Source organism: Neopelma chrysocephalum, unplaced genomic scaffold, assembly GCF_003984885.1.
Source record: "Neopelma chrysocephalum unplaced genomic scaffold, ASM398488v2 Primary Assembly neopelma1_91, whole genome shotgun sequence".
NCBI lineage: Eukaryota > Metazoa > Chordata > Aves > Passeriformes > Pipridae > Neopelma > Neopelma chrysocephalum.
In genome coordinates this window covers 687,967-712,303 of record NW_020897753.1, presented here as the reverse complement: position 1 = coordinate 712,303, position 24,337 = coordinate 687,967, and the positions used below count along the sequence as shown (strand labels likewise).

General features: G+C 39.8%; 1 protein-coding gene across 3 annotated transcripts in view; it reads left to right on the top strand.

Annotated features, from left to right (window-relative positions):
- Positions 1–24,337, top strand: part of MACROD2 (MACRO domain containing 2) — an 844,666-nt gene that overhangs the window by 755,331 nt on the left and 64,998 nt on the right. For all 3 annotated transcript variants that reach the window (XM_027693439.1, XM_027693438.1, XM_027693440.1), the window contains exons 9-11: positions 873–954; positions 15,354–15,395; positions 22,642–22,722. In XM_027693439.1, the coding sequence (XP_027549240.1) occupies positions 873–954; positions 15,354–15,395; positions 22,642–22,722 (205 nt within the window). The remainder of the gene's footprint in view (positions 1–872; positions 955–15,353; positions 15,396–22,641; positions 22,723–24,337) is intronic.

Here is a 24,337-nt window from a genome sequence, read left to right as displayed (position 1 = left end):
TGGGAGGGTCTTTTTACCTTCCTCAGACCCCCTCCAAGCTGAGTTTTGGCTGCAGTGACAGTTTGTGCTGGGCAGTGCAAACAGATAACACAAAGAAACTACAAGGCTGAAGTCCAGTGTGGGTGTTTTTTAGCCTAAAAGGCTTTAGAATTCTGTTGTTTTGTTTAGCTTTTTTTTTTTTTTTGGTGTCTTTTAGAAAAGCTTTTCACATACAGTGATCTCCCAAAGAATTTATTTGAACTTATTGGTGGGTGGTGCATACATTATGGGCTGTGGTTTCATTGATATGCTCAGCTGTGCTGAAGTAGATGGCATATTAAATGTTTTATTTACCCCATGTGCTACCTGTCATCTAATCAGCTTTTGTTTTTTGCTACATTCTGCTTGTATTATAGCGAGAGTAAGTGTTTTCATGTAAATTAAAACCACATGAAACCTTTTAGAGCCATTTTAAAATACTAAATGGGTTTGCAAATAGGTTTGTCGGACAAGGATTGGAAAAAGAGCTCTTTGCTTACCCATTTACTCTTTTGTATGCTTATTAGAAGCCCCCCATGTGACTCTTTCATCAAACATTGCATCCCAGCCCTTATCTGGAATGCCAGAAGTCATTTATACTGTGCTCAAGAGCAGTTTGCATAAACAGGAGGCAGTTTACAAAGAATACAGTTGTGAGCTGCAATTGCAAAGGTTATTTTATAAATTACAAAACAGATGCACAATAAAGTCAAAACATGCATCCCTCTGATGTTTTCTTATTCGCCTGGAGCATAAAAGTATATTGGCTTAAAAGTTTCTTTGCCTTTATTGGCTATTATTACCAATATGGATGATTGCAATTGTTTCACTGTGAATCATTTGGTTTCTTACAGGTGGATCGTATCATCTTCTGCGTCTTTTTGGAGATTGACTACAAAATTTTCAAGAAGAAAATGGGCGAGTTTTTCCCTCTAGGTAGGTATAGTAATCAAGTACCATCTGACTTCAAAAAAGGGTGCAGCAAAAAGACAACAGTTGGCATCTTGTCTTCTTTCCAAAGCCAAATATTATAATGAGAACTTTCTTTAAAGATCAGCTGCACATAGAGGCTCTGATCCTGGACAAATGCAGACATTTAAAATGTGTGAACCATCAGAACTACTTGTGATACTGCTTTTGTGTGCTCTGTACAGCTAGCTCCTTCATTCCCTGTTGTATCTGTATTTCTTCCCGAAACCTGGTGCTGGCTCTCTTGACTCTTGAGAACAAAATGATTTGCACTAATGTATGTAGCTCCTAGTGTATATTGCTTTTCCATACACTTAGTACACACTTTGCTCTTTCATTAACGATGCTGGTAGGGTTTCTCTGGGTCTGAAAAGATACCACAGTGGTTAGAGCCCAACTGTGTCTGAATGAGGACTTTAAACTTGAGCTGTCCCTGTGCAAGAATGAATGGGAGAAAGATGGCTCTCGCTGGAGCACTTCAGAAATGTTAGCCATTCATCTTAGATTTCACACAGGAGGTTGCTTTCTAGAATTTAAGGAAACCTCGTGGATAGTAAATTTGTTAGTCCATCCTCCCCCCCCATAAGCTCATGATTTATTTTTATCATACATCATTAGAAATCTGTGTTCCATAATTTTATCAACCCTAAACCTTCTCCCATTTTATTTTGCTTTGCGCTGACATCAGTCCAACTTTGTGTGACAAGATCCAGATTTTAGTATTTTGTTTTATCACCCACTTCAGAAGTGGCAGTTGTTGCTCATGCTATCTGTCTGTCTACTGGTAAGGGCCTTGGAGTAATAGGAAGCAGAGCTTTGCTGTATTCTGTCTCTATTAATTCTACAGGAATGTGTTGTTACAGTAGCCACAGTGGTTTTTTTCCTTTTGCTTTGGCTAGTAGCATGGAAATTGTGATATTTCTGTCTCATCTCACTAGAACAAAGCTTTTTGTAGATGACTTTGTAATCTCCAGTTTGCAATGATTGACAGCTGAAACTTAAAGACCTATTGAATTATTCAGGTAGCATCGAGTGGTGTCTAACTGCTTAATAATATTTTTGTCTGGAGCACACTGAACACGCATTTCAAAGGCTGCATTCAAGTCTAATCCATTCATTGTGTGATTTTATTTTTTTGGCAGTGTACCCCAGCTGTCATGGTTTGAGCAGGCCCAAAATCCAATTCTGATTCCTAGCCCCCCACCCACATCTCAACCCCATGTGAGATGGGTTTTCCAGACAAAAACACGAGACTCAATATGGGGGAAGGAATATATTACAAAGACTATACACATAAATAAATACTATAATACACTGCATACAATCTTAACTCTATATCTATCTCTACCATGACAATAATATTTACAATGGGCCCAATCTCTTCTCCCTCCAAATAAAAGTCCAGGAGAGAAGAAGAAGAAAAGACCCCTTCCAGTCTGTCAGCAGCAGGTCTCTCTCTAGGCAGCAGGTTCTCTTCTTCTCTTCCAGGCAGCAGTAGTAGTTGCTGGCTCTCTGCCAGCACACACAAGGGGGTCTCCAAACCCCTCGGCCCTCCGTCCTCAAACGGGGGTCTTTCCGTGGACTACGTAACCCCAGACAAGGTCGCATCACCACGGTCATATCACGAAGCACGGGGGTCTTCGTGACAGTCTGGTATCCTCAGGGGAAATCAAGCCCCTGTGCAGAGCTCCCATGCTCTGACTCAAAGATGGCTGCCAGCTTCTCTGAAGCTGCAGCAAGGAGGGGGGGGGAAGCCCAAGGTCACCCCCTCCACACACATTCCTTTGGCCGTCCTGGCTTTAGCTCTCAGGACAGTCTGAGCTTCTTGCTCCTCTCTGTAGTCCATACTGCACTCCAAGACTCTTCCAAGTGAGTCCAATCATCCTCCTCTCTCTCACAGGAATCTCCAGTGAGTTTGGGGGTTTGGGTTATCCAATTCTTACCCCGAAACTCTGTTCCTGCTGCTGGCTCAGTCCTCTTTCAGGTGCTGCCTTTCTGCTTTCCTTTCTCCTCAGACATCTCTGTGTCTTCCATGCAGCATACCGGCTTCTGCTGCTCCTTTTGGTCCTTATCAGTTGGCTCTTTGCCACTGCTCTTCGGACGCTGCTGTCTCCGCTGCTGCTCCCAGCGTCTCCCACTGTTCTTACTGGGGAGAAACTCCCCCAGCTTCTCAGCCACAGACACTCAGCTCAGCTCTGAGTCCCTGCAGCCCCCCAACTGGGGGCTGGGGGGGGGGCAGAGGCCCCCAAGGGGCCGGAGCCCCTTCTCCTCGTGGTCTCTACAACATGGCCACCTCTTCTTCTTCTAACAAGTACTACTGCTTCTTTTCCGGTCTCCAGAGATATGTTTATATTTTGCAGGAGCACTGATTGGGTCAAGCCCCAAGGGTCACCACCCCCTCGGGGGTTACCATTTTTCCTAGTTTCAGGGGGAAAACCTGGCTCAAACCACTACACCCAACCCATAGGATAAAGTGGCAGTACCCTACCTACTGTTGCTGGCTCTGTCCCTGCTGTCAAATTAAGCCAGAGTAGAATACAACATCAGTTTGTCAACAAATCAAGAGTCCTAATGCTCACCTGCATCAAGGCCTTTGAAATCATGCTTTAAAGCCTTGTATTATTGTTATAAATGTAAAACCCACTTGGACTTGAAAGTTTTAGAGGCAAGAAGATTCTTCAGAGCTGAAGCATGACAAGCCCAAAGGCAAAAAGAGAGGATGGTGGAACATTTATTTCTTTTTTAGGTTTTTTAAACCTGACATTGTTGAACTCCTGCCTACAGAGAACCTGTGTGATTGGGTCTCATGTTATAGAAAACCATAATTGCATTCCACCACATTATGTAGATGATCAGCTGTACCATAATTTTAAAAGTATATTCATTCTCGTGCATGGGAAGGTTTTACAATTTTTTTGCTTGAACCAAAAGTGGGATTTTTATGTGTGACTACAGGGAAGTGGTTGTGATGGAGACCATCTAAATCCAGTGTTTTGCAGGCATGTGACTATGCAAAAGGTTGATCCAAAGATTACAGCTGTCCAGAGAAAGATGATTTACTTCTCAGCATCCATAATTTGGTATAGAATGTTAAAAGACCTTAGGACCCATTTTCATAGACTCTTCATTGCAATTTTCTCATCACTAATGGTTCTGATTTTGGTATGCCTTAATGTTGCTGGTTTCCAGAAGGACCTGAGCACCTACTGTCTGATGAGCCATAGCCTTAAAAGGAACCAGTTTAGCATCTAAAACTTTATTACTGACTCAATGAAGGCTTTGCTGTGGGGAGATCAGTAGTCAGGGATTTGTGAGGTCTTATTTTAGTGTCTTGTATCACCAAGATACAAGTTTGGTAAGGTCTTATAGGAGTCACTTACGTCTTCAACTTGTGAGGATACAGGGAGAGGCAGGACAGATACATGCTTCCCAAATGACTCTCCTGAAGTGCCCTTGGAGAAATAATCAGTATCCTGGAGGAGTGCCCTAACAATTAATATACAATCTCAGACTTTCTTTGCTGTCTTCAACTGATACTTTTCCACAGGGTACCACCACTTCCACAGATGTCAGCTGAAGTTAGCCCCATCCTAAATGCCATGTGGTGAGAACATCAGCTGAAGGTCTGGGTGAAGATCACCAGATGACCATCGTATCTGCTGTTTGCTCCCTTTTCTTGGGTCTCTTGTGAATTGCCATCTGCATTTAACAAAGCAGATTTGGACAAGATATCAGCAGACTCTCCCACTGTAGGGCTATCCCATCTCTTTGCAGGACTGGTTTCTTAGTCAAGGAGTTAGCAACTGCCTCTACCTTTGCTAATAAGTTCCTGATATTTACACTGTGGAAGAAATTGATGGAACTGGTGGTTTTGTTTTGTTTTTAAGTGAAACTATTAATGTAGTGAAATGAAAGTCTTTAAGGATAGACTTGCCCTAAATTTAAATTGATAGGACACTATCTGAACACTCCCAGGAGAGAATAACACTGAGGTATTGCTTTAAGCTTAGAGAAAAAACATCAAGGCATTTTAAAAGTGCGTCTCACATTCAGAAACATAATGAAATATATCTGCTTTAATAGATGTGGACAAAAATGCTTAGAAAGAAGAATATATTCGTGGAGTTATATACATAAATAGTTATGACTTTAAACCCAGTGCATTAATAAATCCAAAAAGACATGCAAGTGCTTGAGCTAGTCAAGTGATAATGAGATGAAGCTGGAGTTACACCTCAGTGCATTAGAGTAAGTGGAACATAGATATAGGGAAATTGTTCCATTAGTTGAACATATCATTAAGCCTATTTTGCAAGTGGAATGCCAAAGAAATTAGTCAAGTAATAATATTGATATTAAGACAACTGCCAAGAGCCTTGCCATTTGCAAACTTTAAATATATAGAGGGAAGAGACAGACTTCAAAGTAATGTCGTGTCTTGGGAATGTAGCAAAACTGTGCGGTAACAGAGCAACTGTCACTGTCTCAGCATTTCTGATCTCAATAATCAGTAGCCTGTACAGAACCCAAGCCAGAGCCAGGATGCTCCAAGGGGAAGCAGAGCACCACTTTAACTCAGACAGAGGATCTCATTGCAGTGGTTGTCCAGAAAAGTCCTGGTTTGGCAAGTAAAGGGTTCTGGTCCAGGCAGAATTTTTGTTGAACGTCTGGGGTTTTGCTGAGAAGTTTTTGTGTGTTCTGGTAGGAAAAGAGCAAGGCTGAAAGACTGTTGCAGTAGAAAACCCAATCTTCTTTCCTTAAGATGGATCACTGTTTTAACATATTAGATGCAACAAACAGTTTTGGGGTTTTTTTCTTCTTCCAAACTTGAGTCCTATCTCCTTGTGAAATGAGATAGCCCAGCCATTCTCCCTTCAGCTGTGTTGGAACATCCTCTCTGCTTAATCTGAGAGAATGTCTTGCTACATATCTTTCAGGCAAATAAAATATCCATGCCTGCAGTTCTGGCTCAGATGTGTAGTTCTCACATCGCTGGATTCATTGCTACTACTAGTATGAGTGAGCTTTCCGGGAACAGAGCTGATACTCAGACCATTTTTTTTTGTCTTGGAATGCATTGTTTCTTCTAATAGAATTCTACATGAAGCCCAGACACTGGGCATTACTTTTATTGCTAAATATATATATATATACATTTATAAGACTGACCAGGAAATGGTATAAAACCAATCCCCCTTGAAAAGCTAGATTTACCAACATTTACCTTACAGTGATAGCTACTTCTAGGATGCTATTTGTAGGAGGAAAATTAAGAGTATTTGTAAACAGTTGCCAGCTGGAGGCAAAGATACCTTTTTTCTTTTTTTCCCTTCTGAATACTGTGTAAACCAAGCTACTTAATATGTCAGACAGATAATCTTGTAAGGACCTTTGGCAAATGCTTTTTTTTCGTGGTGGCTGTCGTATATTATGAAAGGTTTATCTTCAATTGTAATGCTTAAAGTATTTCTAAATCTACCACCTGTTATCAGTGGATTGGAGAGGAGAACCATTTTTTCTGAAAATGTTCTTTAGACAAAAATAATGCTATAAGGGGGACTGTCCTGTGAAGCCACAGCACTCAAGGTTATATTACTTCTAGCTACTTTAAACAGGGTAACAAAATTACTTCACTAAAGCATTGCAAAAATTGTTAGAGAGAGGACAGGTTTGCACTTTTATTACACCAGTTGATAGATGGAAGATACAGACTTTTAGACTTGTGTCCTTTCAGAGCTAATGAAAGGATGCTGAGCCCAAGAGGTTGTTCTTTTTTTTTTGTTTCTTTTTTGAGCCATATCAGTTGGTGTTAGGAAAAATAGAGAAAAATTGCTTCATCTTGAGAAAACTTCCTCTCCCCTCTATTTCAGGTTATGACATTTAATGCGTTTTCTGCTTTCATCCTGGTTGATGAAAACACTGTCCCCCCTACCCAAACCATATGGAGAAGAGCTACTGCCTTATATTAATTCTTCTGTTACTTCAGGAGGATGCACAGCATCCTGCTTGTGCATAAATGTGCAAATATATTACAATTGCAGAGGAAATTCATTGTTAAAAGATCTCCCAGGCTTGGAATCAAATTGGAAACTGTCTAAATGGCTGAATGAAGGGCTTTGTATTAAAAAGGCAGATCCCTGCACTAATACGTGAGCGAACTCCTAAGCAGGGATTGTAATTTCTGTATTGGTATTGAGAAGCATCTCCCTCTCCACTAACCATGGCAGACTGCACTGGGGCTGGAGCAGTCCTCCCTGTGAGCAAAGGAGTCGTAAGTTAGCCCTTAGTAAGTAATCCTGTATCAAATGGGTAATTTGTTTGATAAATTTGGCCTCTCTATTTGCATTTGCAGCGTTCATGAGCCGATTCGTTTCCTTAATTCATCACCTGAATGTATTCCACAAAATATTTTTCATGGGCTTTATTTTATTCTGTGGATAGGTGCCAAGCAGTTTACTGGAAGTGCCTGATATCCTTTATGGGAGGTTTCACCTGGGCAGTGATTTGCCTCATAAGTCACAAGGCTCTGGTTTTTCTGACTGGTTCATGCTGGCGTACAAAGACCACCAGGGCTCAAAGCCCCCTGGAAATGGAGCTTAGGGAGTAATATTTGGGGGAATTTGATATCGCTTTGACCTCCTCCTCCTCCTGATCAGTGAGGGCCATCCTGAAGGTTTTGGTTGCAGCTGCTGTTCCCATTTCCATGGAGGTTTTCCAGCTTCTCATATTCCGAACTGATTCAGTGCTTTCTCAGGTTGAAAATACAAGCAGTCAGACCATCATCTTCCTCTCTTCCCTGCTTTCCCTCACAAAGCTTGCAAGGTGCTGTTTGCTGGAAGGAGCCAAATGCATCTCACTTCTCTGACCCTGCAGTTCTGTTGGAGCTGCAATCCCTATGCTGTTGTATTGGGATGCCCAGGGGACTCTGATTTCTCTGCCCTGTGAAACTTTTGTCTTGCCTCTTGTAGGTCCTTATTGGCTTTTCAGGTGGTGAATACGCAATGAGATAGTGTATGACCATTGTATGTATGAAGCCATTGAGAGCATGCCAGGGTACCTCTCAGTATTTATGCATTCACAGCAATCTAACCTGCTCTGTACTCCATGCCAGCATTTAATGATTGGAAATCTGGGGAGGAAATCTTGTGTTAAAGGCAGAGACGAGTGAGAATGTTTCAGCGGGTGTCAGGCAGCAGTGGTTTGGGAGGAGCTGTGGCAGCAGTGTCACAGCTTGAGCAGGGTATGGATGGGCAGCGGGACCATAACCTATAAAAGTGCTGTTGTAAGGAGCTTTTGCTTTTGCTTTGCTAAATGAAGCCTCCTCTTCTTTGCTCCAGTAGCATTTTGTAGTCATTTTCCTTGTCTCATTTTGTGAGACCGACAACAGAGCCTGCAGTCAATCCAGAAGTCTTAGGAAATGGCTGTTTCTATATATTTGCCCACTCACTCCAAATCCTTGCTTTCTAGTTCCTGGGAGACACCTGGATAGGGGCTGCATTGAAACAGCAAAGTGTCAGGTGGATGAGGATGTCCTTGAAGACGCAGGGGTCATGCAGATGCAAGTACCAGGCTGCTGTGTGTGATAACAGTGTGGGAGAGCACAGGGAAGATGATGAGCATGGTAATTAAAAAGGTGAACACAGAGCAGTTATTTGCCATCTCTTGTAACACAAGAAGTTCAAGGTGTCCCAGGAAATGATGAATCAGGATGGAAACAAGCAAAAGGAAGTAGTTTTTCACCCAACACACTGTTAGGATCTAAGAATGTTTGCTATGAGGTGCTATGGAGCCTCTAGGTCTTAAATATAGTTAAAAAGAGGATTAGCTCCACCAACAAAGGACTGTCCAATGACAGATATTAATCACCATGGCCTATGTGTAACCTTAGGCTGAGGGAGAGACTGGTGTAAGGGGAGGGAAAGGTATTGCTGTTGCCTTCTGTACTTGGCCCTTCGCACATGGACACCTGGCAATAGAAAATGAACAAGCAGAAGCTTTTTCTGGTTAATATGTTCTGCAAATACATCTTTGGTCAGGGATCTTTTCTTCCTGCTCTGTTGCATATTGTAGCATCTCATGTAAAGGACTCCAAATGCATTTTATGTTATCATCCAAAGTATCCTGTCCTCTCTGGCCACGGACACTGAGTGACTTCATGTACTCAAGTGCTTCTGTTTTCAAAGGATGCAGTTAAATTTGGGGTTGTTCCATGTGATTGCATATGCCTTAGGTTGCTGATGAGATTTTGTTAGAAGCTTGTATTTGGAAATGTATCACCACATGCAAAATATACCGCTTTGTGTGTGACTACTGCATAAGCATCCAATTTAGCACTTGTGTAAACAAAACCTGGTTATTTTCAGTATTTTAGGGCCAAGAGGAAATAAGGAAGTTTTGCAATAGGTTCTTTTTAAAACCCTGATACCTATTTTCCCAAGGAGTGCCTCATTCCTTTTGTGTAAAGTAGAAGCATCTGGGAAATAGAAATCCAAATCTGATCCTGTCTGTGAGCACCATTTCCTGCACTGGAACAATGTTGTCCAGTTCCCTCACAGTGGGATCAGCAGCTACTGTGTAGCCCTTATGTGCAGCTGAGGCTCATATGGGTATATGTATTTTACAGCAGATCAAGTGATATGGTACATAAAAGAGGCCATCTATGTGGTGACAAAATAAAAAAACACCAGTGCCTAACTTCTTAGGAGATTGGTACTAAGGGTTTCTATTTGATATGGCTTCAAAAGCTACAAACACATTTTACATTCCGTGAGGCTCTGGTGTTGTGGGACTGGTGTAACTAAGCAACACGGGAAGGAAAACACCACTAGTGCTACAGTATGTCCAGGATACATGGAGTGTATCAGTGGAAGTTTCTTTATAATTAGACTAAAAAATTTGATTAAACTCACACAGTGTCAGGTGGAGGCTTACATAGTGCCTGGATTTCATGATTAAAGGATACAAATGTTCAGAACCAAAAGAAGTCCTATTTTTTTCTTCCAAAGCAGAAGAATCACTTTTTTCTTAAGGGCCTTTTTGTTTTGCCTTTTTCTTTTTTTCTTCTCCATCTTATGAGCACTGAGGATGAGGGAAAGCTTTATAGAAATAGAACTTTTGACTAGTAAAGAAGAAAAGAGTCAGGCCTGGGTTTAGTTGATCTCATCGGCCAGACATTTCCAAATCTGCTTTTACTCAAAGAAAACTGCCTTTTGCTGGGCTATTGTCTGTTACATTCTCCCAGTGGAGAATTGAATTGGAGGAATCAAAACAACTAAAAGAGCTTGTGAGCTCCTAGGTTGTTGCAAGCCTCATATAGATGTATTTGGGTTTCATGAAACCTTCTTGTCTTCTTGTGGGGTTTACTGGGCTACAACAACATCGACTCTTAGGTTGAGGAGGACACAGAGCCTGTATACTGTTGTGAAACTCCTTTTAGGTATCAGAAGTGGTTGTCAGCAACCAAAAAGAAGTGATTTTCAACTAGCAGGGATTGTAAACAGACGTAAGACACATGATTGTAAAACTCGCTAAGGGTATGAAGATGATCATGTAGTCAGGTAGGTAAAGCTTTGGGATAAAGTTTAGGAAAGGTGCGAGAGAGAAATGTGGAGAGTGAGAACCTGCTTGGTCTTTTCAGCTGCTGGAAACCTGATGTTTTCATGGTTTAGATGGTTTGCATCAGGTGAGTACCCTGGCCCACACCACTACCTGCTCTGAGGCTGGACACAAGAAGCTTTTCAAGACTGACCCAAACTGGCATCCATTTCTTCAGAAGTGTGAGACTGTTGCACTGCTCATCTGCTGTTGTTCCAGTGGAAACTGTGCAGGCAGATCATGGAATACCTGCTAGGGAAATGCTTAACAGCAGGAACTTTCCCAGCCAGACCCCTATTTTTTCCATAGCAAATAAGCTCAGGAGGATGGCTGTAGCTCTCAGTACTGAAAGGCTTTTGCGGGTTTTTTTGTTTATTTGGGGTTTTTTAAGGCAGCATGATCACCAGCTTGTCACTTCAGCCTCCTGTACAGCTCTGCCCATCTCATTGCTCTATTTGCCAGAGCATGTTCATAACAAGGCTGCAGAGGGGATTTAGTCCAGTCCCACAGTGCCCTTCCAGCTCTCCCCTGGTTGTGGTCAGTACATGGAGCCACGCTTGCAAGGAGGAGCAGACTGAGACACATGGGTTGGCTGGGAACAGGGCAATATCTGGAAGTCAGGAAACAGCAGAAAATGCTGAGAAAAGGAACAAATCCTGAAGGAAGAGACTTGGCTGCTGAGGAAAGGTTAGAGGAAGGCAGGGAAGAGCCAGCAGCATGCAGCCTGGGATGCAGGACCTGAATGTAGATGAAGTAGCAGCCTCCTGCAGTGTAGAGCTGGCTCTGGTGTAAGAGCTCCTCAATGTATGCACAGTTAAAAATAAAAGGTGTTTGTGCAGCGCTGGCTCTCCACGTGCTGACATGAAGGAGAATGCAAATAGAAGCGTAAGCAACAAGGAGGAGGCGGTTTAATGGCTTTAGGGATTAGCAGCGGTATTTAGAGCCTTTCACCTCTCTGTTCCTAACATAAATCTTAACACAGATTGATGGTTTTAGCCATCTGGCTTGTGTTTGCTTGTGTGCCACGACTAGGGAAACAGAGAAAGAACCTGACCAGCAAGGCAAAAGGAAAAAGAAAGGATCTGACAGAAGAAGGCATCCTCTTCTCCAGTGTCAGTAAGAGCAGATAGGGTGCAATTATTCTGTTTCCCAGAGCTCAGCAGGTAACAAGAGAGAGGACAGTGGAAGAGTCACAGGCATCACTTTGGTACATGACCCCACCAGGGAGCCTGTGACTTACACAAATGTGTATGCTCTGAGCAACTTGCTCCCAAATGTGAAGCTCTTTGATCTTTAGAGATATAGTTACCCCAGGTAACTACCCTGGGAGTTAGAGGATGAGTTTCAATCATAGGTTGGCTTTCAACTGTAAATTATTTTGTACTTGAACAGTGGAAACTGTTCTCCCATACATCACCCATCTATTACCTTAAATTTATGTACTGCAGCCCAACTTAGAAGCTGGAAAATTTTGTGCTCTCAGCCATATGACACATTTTGGATTAGAAGGTTTCCTTGTGTCCGAAGCCTTCTAAATACTGATGTGACTTTTCTTGGGGATGGGCTGACCTTGCTGTTAGTTGAGTCACTGTCAGATTTCCTCTCGCTCCAGGCTGCAAGGTCTGTCATTCCTTTCCCAGCATGGTCATCTTGGTAGAACTTCCTAAAATCTGGGGCTTTAATGGGGAAGCCATGTGGAAAGTCAGTGTTCTGCTTCTCCAGCCAGAAGAATAACCAAGAGTGGGTAGATGTGTGTGCAGACTAGAGCCTGTTTTCCTAGTCACTTATTTTTCAAGGGTGAGAGGTACAGAGAATCTCACCTCTGTTCTTTCCAGTGGGGGATTTTGGATAAGAAATATTGACAATATGTCTTTAAGGAAGTGTTTTCTGCTGTTAAAGATTCACTCTTGTGTTCTTCTGTGTTTTTACCCAGTTTTGCTTTGGGATTGACTGTCTGGTGCATATTCCAAACCAAAGCAAACCTCTAGAAGGTTTCCTCCGGATGGGGTAAGAAAATGTATAGGGAACAAAAAAAAAACCCCAAACAAACAAAACTAGGTGTAACAAATCTAATTTATAGCAATCTTGGTACTGATTTTGCTTTCTATTAGGCATGTAGAGCTTCAGTAAAAAATATTTTTACTTTCTTTTCTTTCTTCAGAACCAGTAACCAAGAAACTGCCTGTAATATCATTTTTTTGAGAGGGAAGGTGAATGAATTTTGGATATAGACTTCTAAAACACTGGTTTTTGTCTCAAATAATTGGTTTTGGCATAGAGCTCTGTCAGCTAAACATGGTGTTTATCACTTCAGTCAGCCACACCAAGGTCAGTGAAAGAGACTGCTTTCTATTTAACAGGGAAACACTTCCACCAGATGCATTAATAGTGAGAGAGTAAGAATTATAGACATATGAAATGGCTGAGGACTGCTGTGTGCCAAAGTGAAACTCAGATTCAGATCTAGATTGGGGTAAATTTTTCAAAGGCATCACAATGACCCAGAAATCACGTCACCAAGTGATTCGGAGCCCAGCTTCCATTCTCAGAAATTATGTAGTGACTTCACTGCCTTTCAATGAGCCTTAGGTTCCTTTTCCCAGAAAAAACCCTCCAGCCTTTAATTCACAATTAGTTCACAAAAGCAGTCTTTGCCTCTTCGTAATTATATTGCATAATGACTTCCCTACTTTTTAATAACATCAGATTTCTTGTCTGTGTCCATTATCACCAGCTTAGAAGCTATTCTGTTGCTTTGGGAATTTTGTGTTCCAAGTCACTTACAGAACTATAATTAAGAACTTCCACAGAAGACCAGGTGATATATGTATGTTAAGATATTATATTCTGCTGATTTAATGTCAAGTCTTAGATTAATTTGAAATTTTGTCATGCTGGTTTCATTATAAACGCTTCCATGGAAAGAACATGTTATTGGAAACTGAATAATTAATAATCTCTATGTTAACCAAATTTTTTTTGAGTGGTTTGCTGAAGAATGTCAGGGCTCCAGTTGAAAATCCTGGCTCCCTTGAAGTCAATGGCAGAATTCCTATGGGCTTTAACAAGAGTTTTCATTTTCTTATCTTAAAAACTACTTGTCAAAATTCCTTAAGGTTTCTGTGTACAAATTTACATTTGTACAGTAGAGTCCTGTGTGCCTTTTTCACCTGCAAAACAGTTGTTTGCAGAATAAGGAAAAAGGAAGTAAGGTGTGCAGTGACTTCTTTCAGTCCTGATCCTTTGGGCCAGACTAAAGTGTATTCAAGAGAAATATAATTTATGTCATTTAGTGGTGTCTGGAAGCTCAGCCCTCCAGATCATGAGTTGGAATGAGGCAGAAGGGGGAGAAGGATGGATGCAGATCCATCTATTGTAGATTCAAAAACATCCATGAAAATTCTCACACTCTTGATTTTAATGCTTATAGAGAACGTAATTCCCAGAGGAGGTCTCTATTATTAACCAGTTGTTCTGTTCTCGTGGTACTTAAAGTTTCAGGCTCCAAATCCTGATGAAAGCAAAGTTTAGTCCTCCTAGCCTGTGTCACAGCATTTGGATCTCAGCAGAGTTTATGGTGTGAATCAGGACCTAAATACTGCTGTTAGTTTCCGTTACCATTGCTCATAACATTGCAAAGCTCCCTTTGGTTCAAATGGTGGTGGGTCATAATATGCACATATGCAAGTTTGAAAGATGTTAAGATTTAGACAAAAATTGTAGGCTTGCTGCAGAATTTGCACATGCCCAAAGCATAGAGGCAAAATGGTTTGGGTTGAAAGGGAAATTAAAGACCATCTGGTTCCACCCCCCTGCCATGGGCAGGGACACCTTCCACTAGACCAGGTTGCTCAGAGCTCCATCCAACCTGGCCTTGAACACTTCCAGGGATGGGGCAGCCACAACTTCTCTGGGCAACCTGTGCCAGTGCCTCACCACCCTCACAGGGAAGAATTTCTTCCTAATATCTAAGTTAAATCTAATTTAAACCTGCCCTCTGTCAGTTTAAAACATTCCCTCAATAAAAAAGTCCCCCACCAGGGACTTCTATTTGAAGAATATAAACGAGGTCTATATGAATCAAGAACATAGTTGACATAAACTTCTTTGATCAGTAAGCTCTCCATTAGATGATTAAGGCTCTGGAACACTGAATTACCAAGATGTAAACTAAAGCTAATAATTTTTTTTTCCCTCAGCAAAACAACTTGTGGTAAGAAATTATTTTGTTACCAGGATGCAAGTTTTTTGCAAAAGAAATCTGCCTTCTTTGTCTGTCAGCTTAATGATTACAAGTGCTCTGTTCCTGGCTAGCCCAAGTTTGGTCTTCACAGAATCATTTTGGTCTTAAACCAAAGTCCTGTCTGACAAATTTATAGTAATTCATGACATGGTATGACTTCTGGAAAGTTAGTCCTCTTCTTACCATAACCAGTTGTTCTAGGGAAACAAAGCAAACTGAAACTTGTCAAGTAAACAAAAAACTCTGCTAGGAAAGGGAATGTAATTTCATTTTGTACGTGTCTTAATTTTCAGAATTCTGTAAATTATGCAGAATTTTATTCCCTGTCTTTATTCCCTGCATTTCCTGTATCTAGTAGTAACCAGTCTAGTATAAGACCCTCCTTTTCCCATCCACCTCCAGATTTCACTGCAAAATGTTAAATGGGAGCAGGCAAACTAAGGTATGGGCAATTTGAAACATGGAATATTTCATTCTAGATGTTTGCTGGTATTCTTAGTGACCATTTTCCTTCCATTTTTTTTGACAGATGATGCTAATGAAGAAGGGCCTGAGCTGAGTGAAGAGACAGGTCAGTAAAGAATATTTTAGGCTAAAATATATCCGTTCTCCAAAGCATAAAATAAAATGGAAAAAATCTAGAAAATAATTACCTTGGTTGAGATAAGCAGTGCCGATCATCTATGGCCAATGTTATAACTGTCATCTCTAATTTTTAACACAAAATTAGACTAAACCATCTCTGATAATAAATAGTCCATGATAAGACTGGCTGAGACTACCTTTTTAATGTTATCATCTGTTATGAGCCTCTGGGTTGCTTTTTATCAATATCTAGTATGAACATGAATGGGAAATAATTACAATTCTTCAGTCTCTTTGTCTGTAAAAAGGTGTGAATAGAGCAATTCTTGAGTCATTTTCCACTCTGATTAGTGATCATGATTTGTTTGCAATGGAAACAGTAGCCAAACTCTCCCACAAACTCTTAAATACATTGAACTTGGTTGGACAATATTTCAGAGGGTTTTTTCCTCATCCTTCTAGTTTGCTGTATAAAACGTGTCAGTGTTTAGGGTTTGTGGATGCAGAGAGACTTGAAATGGAAATGACTGTCAGGTATAAGGAGAAGAAAGGGCCAAGGAACAGGAAAAGGAGAGGACAGAGGATTAGGTAACTCCCATGAGGACAAAACCTTCCATTCAGAAGACTTCTGCTAGTTTTTTTAAGAGAGCTTCATCCACTTAATCTTCTTGATCAGGTTTTTTGTAACAGGCTTCCACCACAGCACACTGTGTTACTTTCCCTGCTGACCTCACCTAGAGCTTCTCAGTGAACATCTCCTGTTCCACGTGGATTTTTGAGCACTGAAGGACCTCCTTTTATGTGCAGCATGGCTCCCTGTGCTCCTCTGCCTCTCCTTCCAAACCAGCTAGTACTCATCCTTGACAGCACCATCCCCCTAGGTCTCTGTGATGCTGATCCCATCATAGTCCAGTGACCGTGCAGGAACATCCAGTTCTCTTTATGAAAAAATATGGGATGAGAAAGGAGAACCACGTGGAGAAAGGCAGAGATATACCAGCCAGAAAACAGAGGTAAAAACTTTTGAAGCAGTGTGCTGGCTGCTTAAATTGGCAAGATTGTCCTAAAGACAAATGGATTATGATGATTTATGCAATCAGTTAATTAGCTTAGAAATTAGAAATACTTGAAGAATGGTGCATATGCATAGATGTGAAAACATGGATATACACAGATAGATATGTGTTATGCTGATGGATTAGCACATTCTTTTATGGCTGTTCTGGCCTGTTGATTTTATTACATATAATTATAATTACTTTTTGGTGTCAAGATTACCGGATAGGAACTTTTAGAAATTTTAATACAATTAGTGTAATTGATGTAGTTGTACGTACATACATAAAAGTAGAAAAATAAAGGCCATCCTTATACAGCAAACATTTGCCAAAGATAATCCTACAGTTAAATTTTCAGCATTCATCTAACATTTCCAAATACATTTTTTATAGTTGTCACGGCATGTATACTTCTATAAGTGAATTTATTTTGCATTTTTGCCTTCTTGTTTTTATGGAGATTATGCAAATTACATCGGTGGAGACTTTTTTAAAAAGCATTTTAAATTAGAATTTAAAAGAAGTACAATTCCACTAATAGCCAGTCTCTTCTTTTTTGCCTTGTATCCTTCACAGCTTCATTAATTTAGGTAAAACTACATAGCCACTCTGGGAAATTACCACTGAATTAAGTCATTTGAGGAAGATATTTCCCTACCTGTCTCTTTCTTTATGTGTATGAGATAGATGAGATCAAAACTGTCCTCACAGATCTGCTATGAGCTTTGTCAGCACATCCTTGGTTATTTCTTTATCAGTTGGTTATATTTTGGAATCAGTGCCTTGGCTGTCAGCAATCAGTGCCTACATGGCTAAAAATAAGTATCTTTTGTATATCTGCTCCAGTAGTGTTGGAGATATACAAAAGTTGTTCCATTTTGACCTATTTCTGTATGGCCTTTTTAATGATTGTAGGATGTATTTACTGTTACTATAAATATATACATAATTTCTGCACAGAGGGGACTTCTCATTTTTATACTAAGATTTTTACCAGTTTGAAGGATATTTGCTTTTTAATGTTCAAAGGGGAAAATAGAGTAGTAACTTCTAGTCACCACTTCAGGATATTAATTGAATAATCATTCTTCATTCCACTTGACTTCATGGGTCATGACTGCAGCAGATGGAGTCAGCAGTTGGCACCAATATTGATGACCCTGGTTTTTTGAGCTGCCCATATCCAATCTGCTTTGGGGCCTTTTCTCCAATTCTTGTTCTTACGGTGAAAAAGAGATGTTTGATTCCTGGAGAGTACATGTTGCAGAGTACATACTTGTGTAGGACCTTCAGCAGAGATTGTAATCTTCTAAATCTTACCTAAATTCCTGTGCCTCCAACTTCCTTTTGGCTGGCTGTTTCTGAGGGCCAGTATGAAACCAAGAGAAATCAGGGAGAAACACAGGGTCACCAACCCTTTGGAGAATGTAGTAGGATGATGAGGTGGAGGTTACAGAATCAGTCCTACTTTAAACTTGGTTTCAAGAATTAGAGGAAAAAAAGCTGATCCTGGTTTGGTGACAGCTGAAGGCAGTGGGAATAGGTCCACTGGCTTCAATGCACACCAGATTAAGCCTTAGGAAAAGAGAATTAACTGGAAGTAAGGAATAACAGATGACCAAATATGTGTATTATTGAGTGATAGATGCATTATGAAAGTAATCTGTCTTGTGTTTCTACCACCCTGAAGTGCAAATATCTCATTACACACAGAAAGGCCTTTCTTTCTATGATTCCTCTTAAAAATAAATAAGGGAATATCTCAATTACATCTGCCAGATAATATCCATTAATATCTACATTAATGCTATAAAATCAACAACCACAAACAGTCATTTTAGCAATTTAATCACATAACGTTGCTGCATATATTGGACATACTAGAATAAGAAAAACATTTAAAAATAAAAATAATCCAGTTGTTTTAAATATACACACTCAACACCACTCTTTTAATGGCATTTTACTCATGGGACTTTAACCCATCAGTCTGTTATTCTGGATGCTGTGTCTTGGAGCAGCTGCTGACTTAATGGCACCATTTAATTCGAAGTGCTCTAACGTTATCATATGTCATGCAGTTGCTGTTAGAATGATTTGAGTCAAAAGGGCACATAGAGTAATAGTGGGTACAGACCTGTGCAGTTCTGCATCTCAGCTTTCTTTTGTAAATGATTTCCTGCATAAGCCAAGAGAAGGACCAGATGACCCAGTAATCTTGTCTACCTTTATCTTCAGTGATTTAACACTGCAGAGTCACAATGCTTTAATGTTTTAAGCTCTATTAAGAGGAGATTATTCTAAACTTTAACTTCTGAAGGATTTTGCTTTTATACCCATAGATTCACATATCCATGCCCAGAAGCATGTGAAATAAACCCTAATACTGCCAGAATTACAGTGACTGCATGGGGAAATTACAGAAGCATGTGCTACTTAGAAGTTTCTTACACAATAGTATCACATTATTATGCACTGACATCAGTTAACTCTCTTACTATTAAAAAAAAAAGATTAACGAAAAAATAAACATGCAGGAAAGAGTTTCAGTTCCCAATCTGTATTATTCCTCAGCCTGTTCAGCTTCACTCTCTGTCAGGTACCAAAAAGCTTTTGACCTCAGCTGTATGTCTGTTGCCACACTACTGTCATTTCCCATCAAATAGTTGTTCCTAATAAATGCCCTGCTGGTTATCCCGTTTCTGTCCTGACCATCCTAATTAGCCACCTATGATTACTTACAAGCCACAGCCAGCTAGAACAGCAAGAGGAAGGATCTCATTCACACTAATGAGGGAAACCCTGCTATAATCAGGCTGTATAAATACAGAATTTCTTTGTTTGTTCCACTGTGTACACACTCTTACACCTGGATATTGTTTTTTGGAGGAATAATCTCCGTTTTCCTGAGATGAAAATAGCAATCACTTGCAACCAAGCAAATTTGCAAGTTGTGAGGGATTTTGGGAATAGGTTACTTGCAGACAGACTATGAGATTTAAGTGACTTGTTGACACTCTGAATTAGCCTGTAAAGAATAAACATTTCTCCCAGTGGTGGAACTCAGAAACCTTTTTGCACAAGTGATCACAATTAGAAAAGCTTTTAATATGATCAGTTCAGACACCTGTCTAGATGTGCTCTTTTTAAACAGAAATTTGCAGACAAAATGCTGTAATATTTGGCTAACTGTTATGAAGGACATACATACGATTGGGGAGCTGAAAGGGTTAAGAGTTGTATTTTGAGCATGATAAAAAGATTTTATTTTGAAGCCCACACAAGTCCTTTTCTGTCTCTGGAATGAGGGATATCTGCTAAAAAGAGGTGAAATTGTGATTGAAATCTTGTTCTCCTGGGATGCTGCCTTTACATCCTTTTGTGAGCATTTTGAAGGTTCTTTGTAGAGTGCAAAAAGATCATTTCTTTTGAGATAGTAACAGTTCTGACTTCTCTGAATGCATGCCCTCCTCCCTCTCCTTCTTTGTGCTGTCAATTAAGATGTTGGTTACATTATCTAATGTATTCAGATGGTCCTGAAAGACCAGGCTGGACATTTGCACTTAAACTTGATTGACATTTGACATGTGGGACTGGAGGAAGCTTCACAGATTGGTTGGATGATAAAATTCATCACTAGAGAGGCAGGTGTTGATTGAAGGATTTCTATTGATTCAGTCCCCTGGTGTGAACCATTCTCAACCAAAAGAGAGAATGTAGCAGAAAGTTCAGAGTGGCATTGGAACCAAAGAAGCCATTTGTTGGTATGGTCCACTATAAATACTCAAGTTATTTTTTAAAAGAGAGTGTTGGCAGGAATCAGTCTTTACAAGTCCGGTTATTTTCAGGATCTCTCTTTTGTATTGAAATTCTTGTTGGCCTCTATCAGTGTTGCTCCTGAGTAACCCCCTTAAAGGGTTGACAAAGCGTGTCTTAATTTGGCAGCTTTTGCCTGTATTTTTCCCCACGGTATTTCTAGTGGTTACTCTTACATTATCACCACTCCAGAAAGAAATTCCTCTTAGCACTTGAAAACTCTTGTTTTCCTCAAAATATTGTGTTTGAATTTCAAATTCAGATGAGCAAACATGATGACATGACACATGACACGTCCTGTATTAGGTGCTGTCAGGAACACTCTACCACCTGGTACCAAGCCAAACCTCAAAGCTTGTTCTGCTCTGCAGTAACTGGCTTTATTTACCAATTGCTAAGGGTAAATTCATTCCTTGAGCTCTATGGAGTTTTAGAAAGAAAGAGAAATTCCATTCTAATAGAAATTTGTAAGACCAATGTTCATTTTAGTCTTTTGTTGGTTTTTGTTGTTTGTTTGTTTGTTTGTTTTTTTGCATAATACTCATTACTTAAAATTAAGCAAGTGAGTTGGAATTTAATTACTAACATCCAGATCCCCATTTTGGAATTTTTGTTGACATTTTGAGCTACCCTGCCACCTTCCTAATCCGTAGTTCTTCTGGGTTTTTTGAGCATAAGTACAGAATGACCAGTTTCCCAGGAGGGCAGGCAGACAATGTTTCTTTCTTCCCTGGGCTCCATACAAAGCCAACGATTCACTCTGGTTTTGTCTCTTGAATGAAAACAATGTTCATAGAATCATAGAATACCCTCATTTGGAAAGGACCCGCAAGGATTACCTACCAACAGTAGAGTCCAACTACCCCTTGACCCTGCAAGTTCCCTTTTCACGTCCTCACTTACTACTTTCATACATCCTGGTTTGAAACTTTCAGCACTTTGGTTCTAGATGTCTGTAATTGTGGAAGGGTAGAAGATAAAAGGGGAGAATCTACAGCTCTTAGCACAGCAGAGTTCTTTATGAGGTATCTGGTTGCCAAAATATCTGTTAAGAAACTTTAACATAAAGAGTAGATGATTAAGTGGGCTATGTGTGGCTGCAGAAGAGATCCTGGGAGTTTTCAGAACACTTAAGCAATATATGATACACATGTAGATAGTTTTTTCCCAGTTGTTAATTAGCCAATCAGTTTGAAGTAATACTATAATTCTCATTTTCTCATGGTGCGTCAATAAGGGTGAATCAAGTGAGGTCACGTCTTTCTAAATTTCCCAGTTACAAGTGGTGAAGGTTTCTTTCCATTATGCACAAAACTATGTTTTCTTTTGACCACAACAAATCAGAAGGTTTAACAGAAAGTCTAATGACAGAAAGTCATTTTCCCGTTGCGGTTGAATACATTCAGTAGGTACAATGAATTGAGTTTTAATTGTCTGCCAGTCACTGCTTTCATTGTCAAGCAATGATGTTTGAAGAATGTTTTAATTAGGGAACCTGCTTTCGTTAAACATCTTAATTTATGCCTAATTTCCAGCTTGGCCTCTCTTTTTACCAACAGGCTTTCTGTGCTACCAGTTTGTGCCTCAAGGTGTATCATAGCAAACAAATAGTAATTTCATCCTTTATGTTAAGATGACAGGATATTTTGAAAATGTTGTAGAAAAAGTTCATAGTTTTTAAAGTTTAATCACCTGATATTAAACACTGTGAACTTCAGTTCCTACAAATAAGGAAGATCTCACACTTGACTGTGCCTTAGTTACTTGTTTTACTCCTTTTCCTCCATCTTCACGTTACTTACTGGTTGGAATGGATTTTTTCAGCCATAACGTTTCTATCTTGTAAAGCTTTCATTTCCTTAACTTTACTTCCCTATCAAATTTGCTTCCCTACCTTTCATTTCATTACTAATTTCAGTCAATATTCATTTGTTACTGTGTTACAACTGTGAATGGAGAATTGAGCTGAGAGGGAAAAATCATTTTGTTCAGATTGTTTCTCCATGGTTCCATAATGCAGTACAATATATACTATGTCTAGAACTAGGAATTACAACATTATTTTTTTATTATTTCTGAAGAGTTTAAGAGCTTGTGAAGGAGTATGTTATTTCAGTGTGAGCTTTCTTCGTGCTGTCATGTGCAAGTCCAGCCCAAGCTGAAAGATACCTATTATGACTTTTATAACAAATGATGCAGTAATTAATTTTAATAAAGAAAGATAGGCATTGGGTACTGAATGGAGTGCTGAGATAAAATGTACTTATAGTTGTGGTATCACACAGGATAATTTCTGATAAAATAAAACAGTTTCAAAAGTAATATACATAAATTTGTAATTTTTTATGTTCAAATAAGGATTGGAACAAAAAGGCCAAACTCCATCTCCCACAAAGAGCAAAGCGGAGCAGCCTGAGGATCTGCAGGATGATGCTGAAGGTAGGTGGTCTGACAGTTTTTCAGAGCTATTAATCAGTTTTACATTTGGAAAAGTTTACTTTGAATTCTTAGGAAAGAACTGGAAAACTTTCAGTTAATAATGCTGTTTACACATACTTGGAAAGTTCTTTTTGGCCTAGACCATAAGATTACAAGTCTTCTGAAGTATATTCCATCCCAAGGAAGATTCACAATTATAAATGCTATTTTTATGTGGTGGGACTGCTGATACATCTTGATAAATTGCTGCTGTTTTATCTCTAACCTGTTCTGACTTTATGTAATTAATAAAACCAAATGTAGTGCATGTTGTGCAGGGCTTGGATCATAATCTGGTTGGTTAAGTTGGTAGCTGCTGCAAAACACAACTTTCTTTTTCTACAAGAAATTTTTGCTGTATCCTTTTCCTTCATGTAGTGTTTATTTCTCTAGACCTTATCCAGTGTAGTACATCTATCCGTGGTCAGAAGTCACAGGTGCTTAACATTATGCCTATTGTGTTGTTCCTCTAAGAGTACTTCCTGCGCTTGAGTCTTCACAGGGCAGCTTGTCCATGTGTACAGAGGTAAATGTGGTCTGTGTTGTTCTAAAATTGGATCAAAGTATCTTTTCTTAATCTGTATCTCATTGGTAGAGTTGTTAAAAGATGTTAACATCAAAGACTTACATTCAGAGTGTGCAGTTTCACGTTGCTCTCAGATATGTGGAAGAGCAAAACTCCCCAGTGCCGAAGAAATTCCCCTTCTGCAAAATAGTTAAAAGGATGAACCTTAATCCATGACAGTTCCTTATCATGGATTCTCTTTGACCTAATGTTCCTCAAATGACACATCTCATTCTGCGCCTCAACCAGTGGCTCCACAATCTTCAGCATTTTGACCTAGCGCCGTGTGTTCAGCTCCTAAAATATTCTGACTGGGGTATAGTGTGAGTCATAAAGAGCAGAAAAATGTTAACATCTATCACTTTAAGTAACTGCTAGTAACATCCTGTCACTAACATTGTGACTGGTTGTTAATGGCAAGTACTTAAAGCAATAGCTGTCATCGCCTGGAAGGTGTGGGGGACCCAAGAAATTTCATCCCGCCTGGGTGTCTTTCCTTTCATGCTGCACTGAACCTAGATGATATTAAAATACCAATTTTATGTTTGGATTAGAGAATTCAGCGATGACAAACCACATGTCCATTTGTATGCAGGCTAACCAGCGGGTGGGATCGTGTTGTCGCTTTCAATATTCCTGAACAGGCGAAACAATAATAGTTTTATGATATATTCTTACATGGAGCATGGCTAAAACTTTTCATTGTATCAGTGTCTTTAAAAAAAAAAAAACAAATCCAAAACAACAGGAAAAAGTTTTGCAAAACTGTGAGGTTTTTTCCTTCCATTTGAAAATCTTCTTATGCTTTTTCACTGTTTCCATGGCTCACTAGATACAGTTTCCTATTTTCCTGTGCTTGTCTATGTTTCCTGGTGACCTACAGTTCACTTTATGGAGCACAAATAAATGCGTTGGAAGGGCGAAGTAAATAGTATGGCAAGGGAACGATTGCATTATCCTCAAGCTGTAAAATGCCTGAACTCCTTGAATTTGATGCCATACAGTAGATTT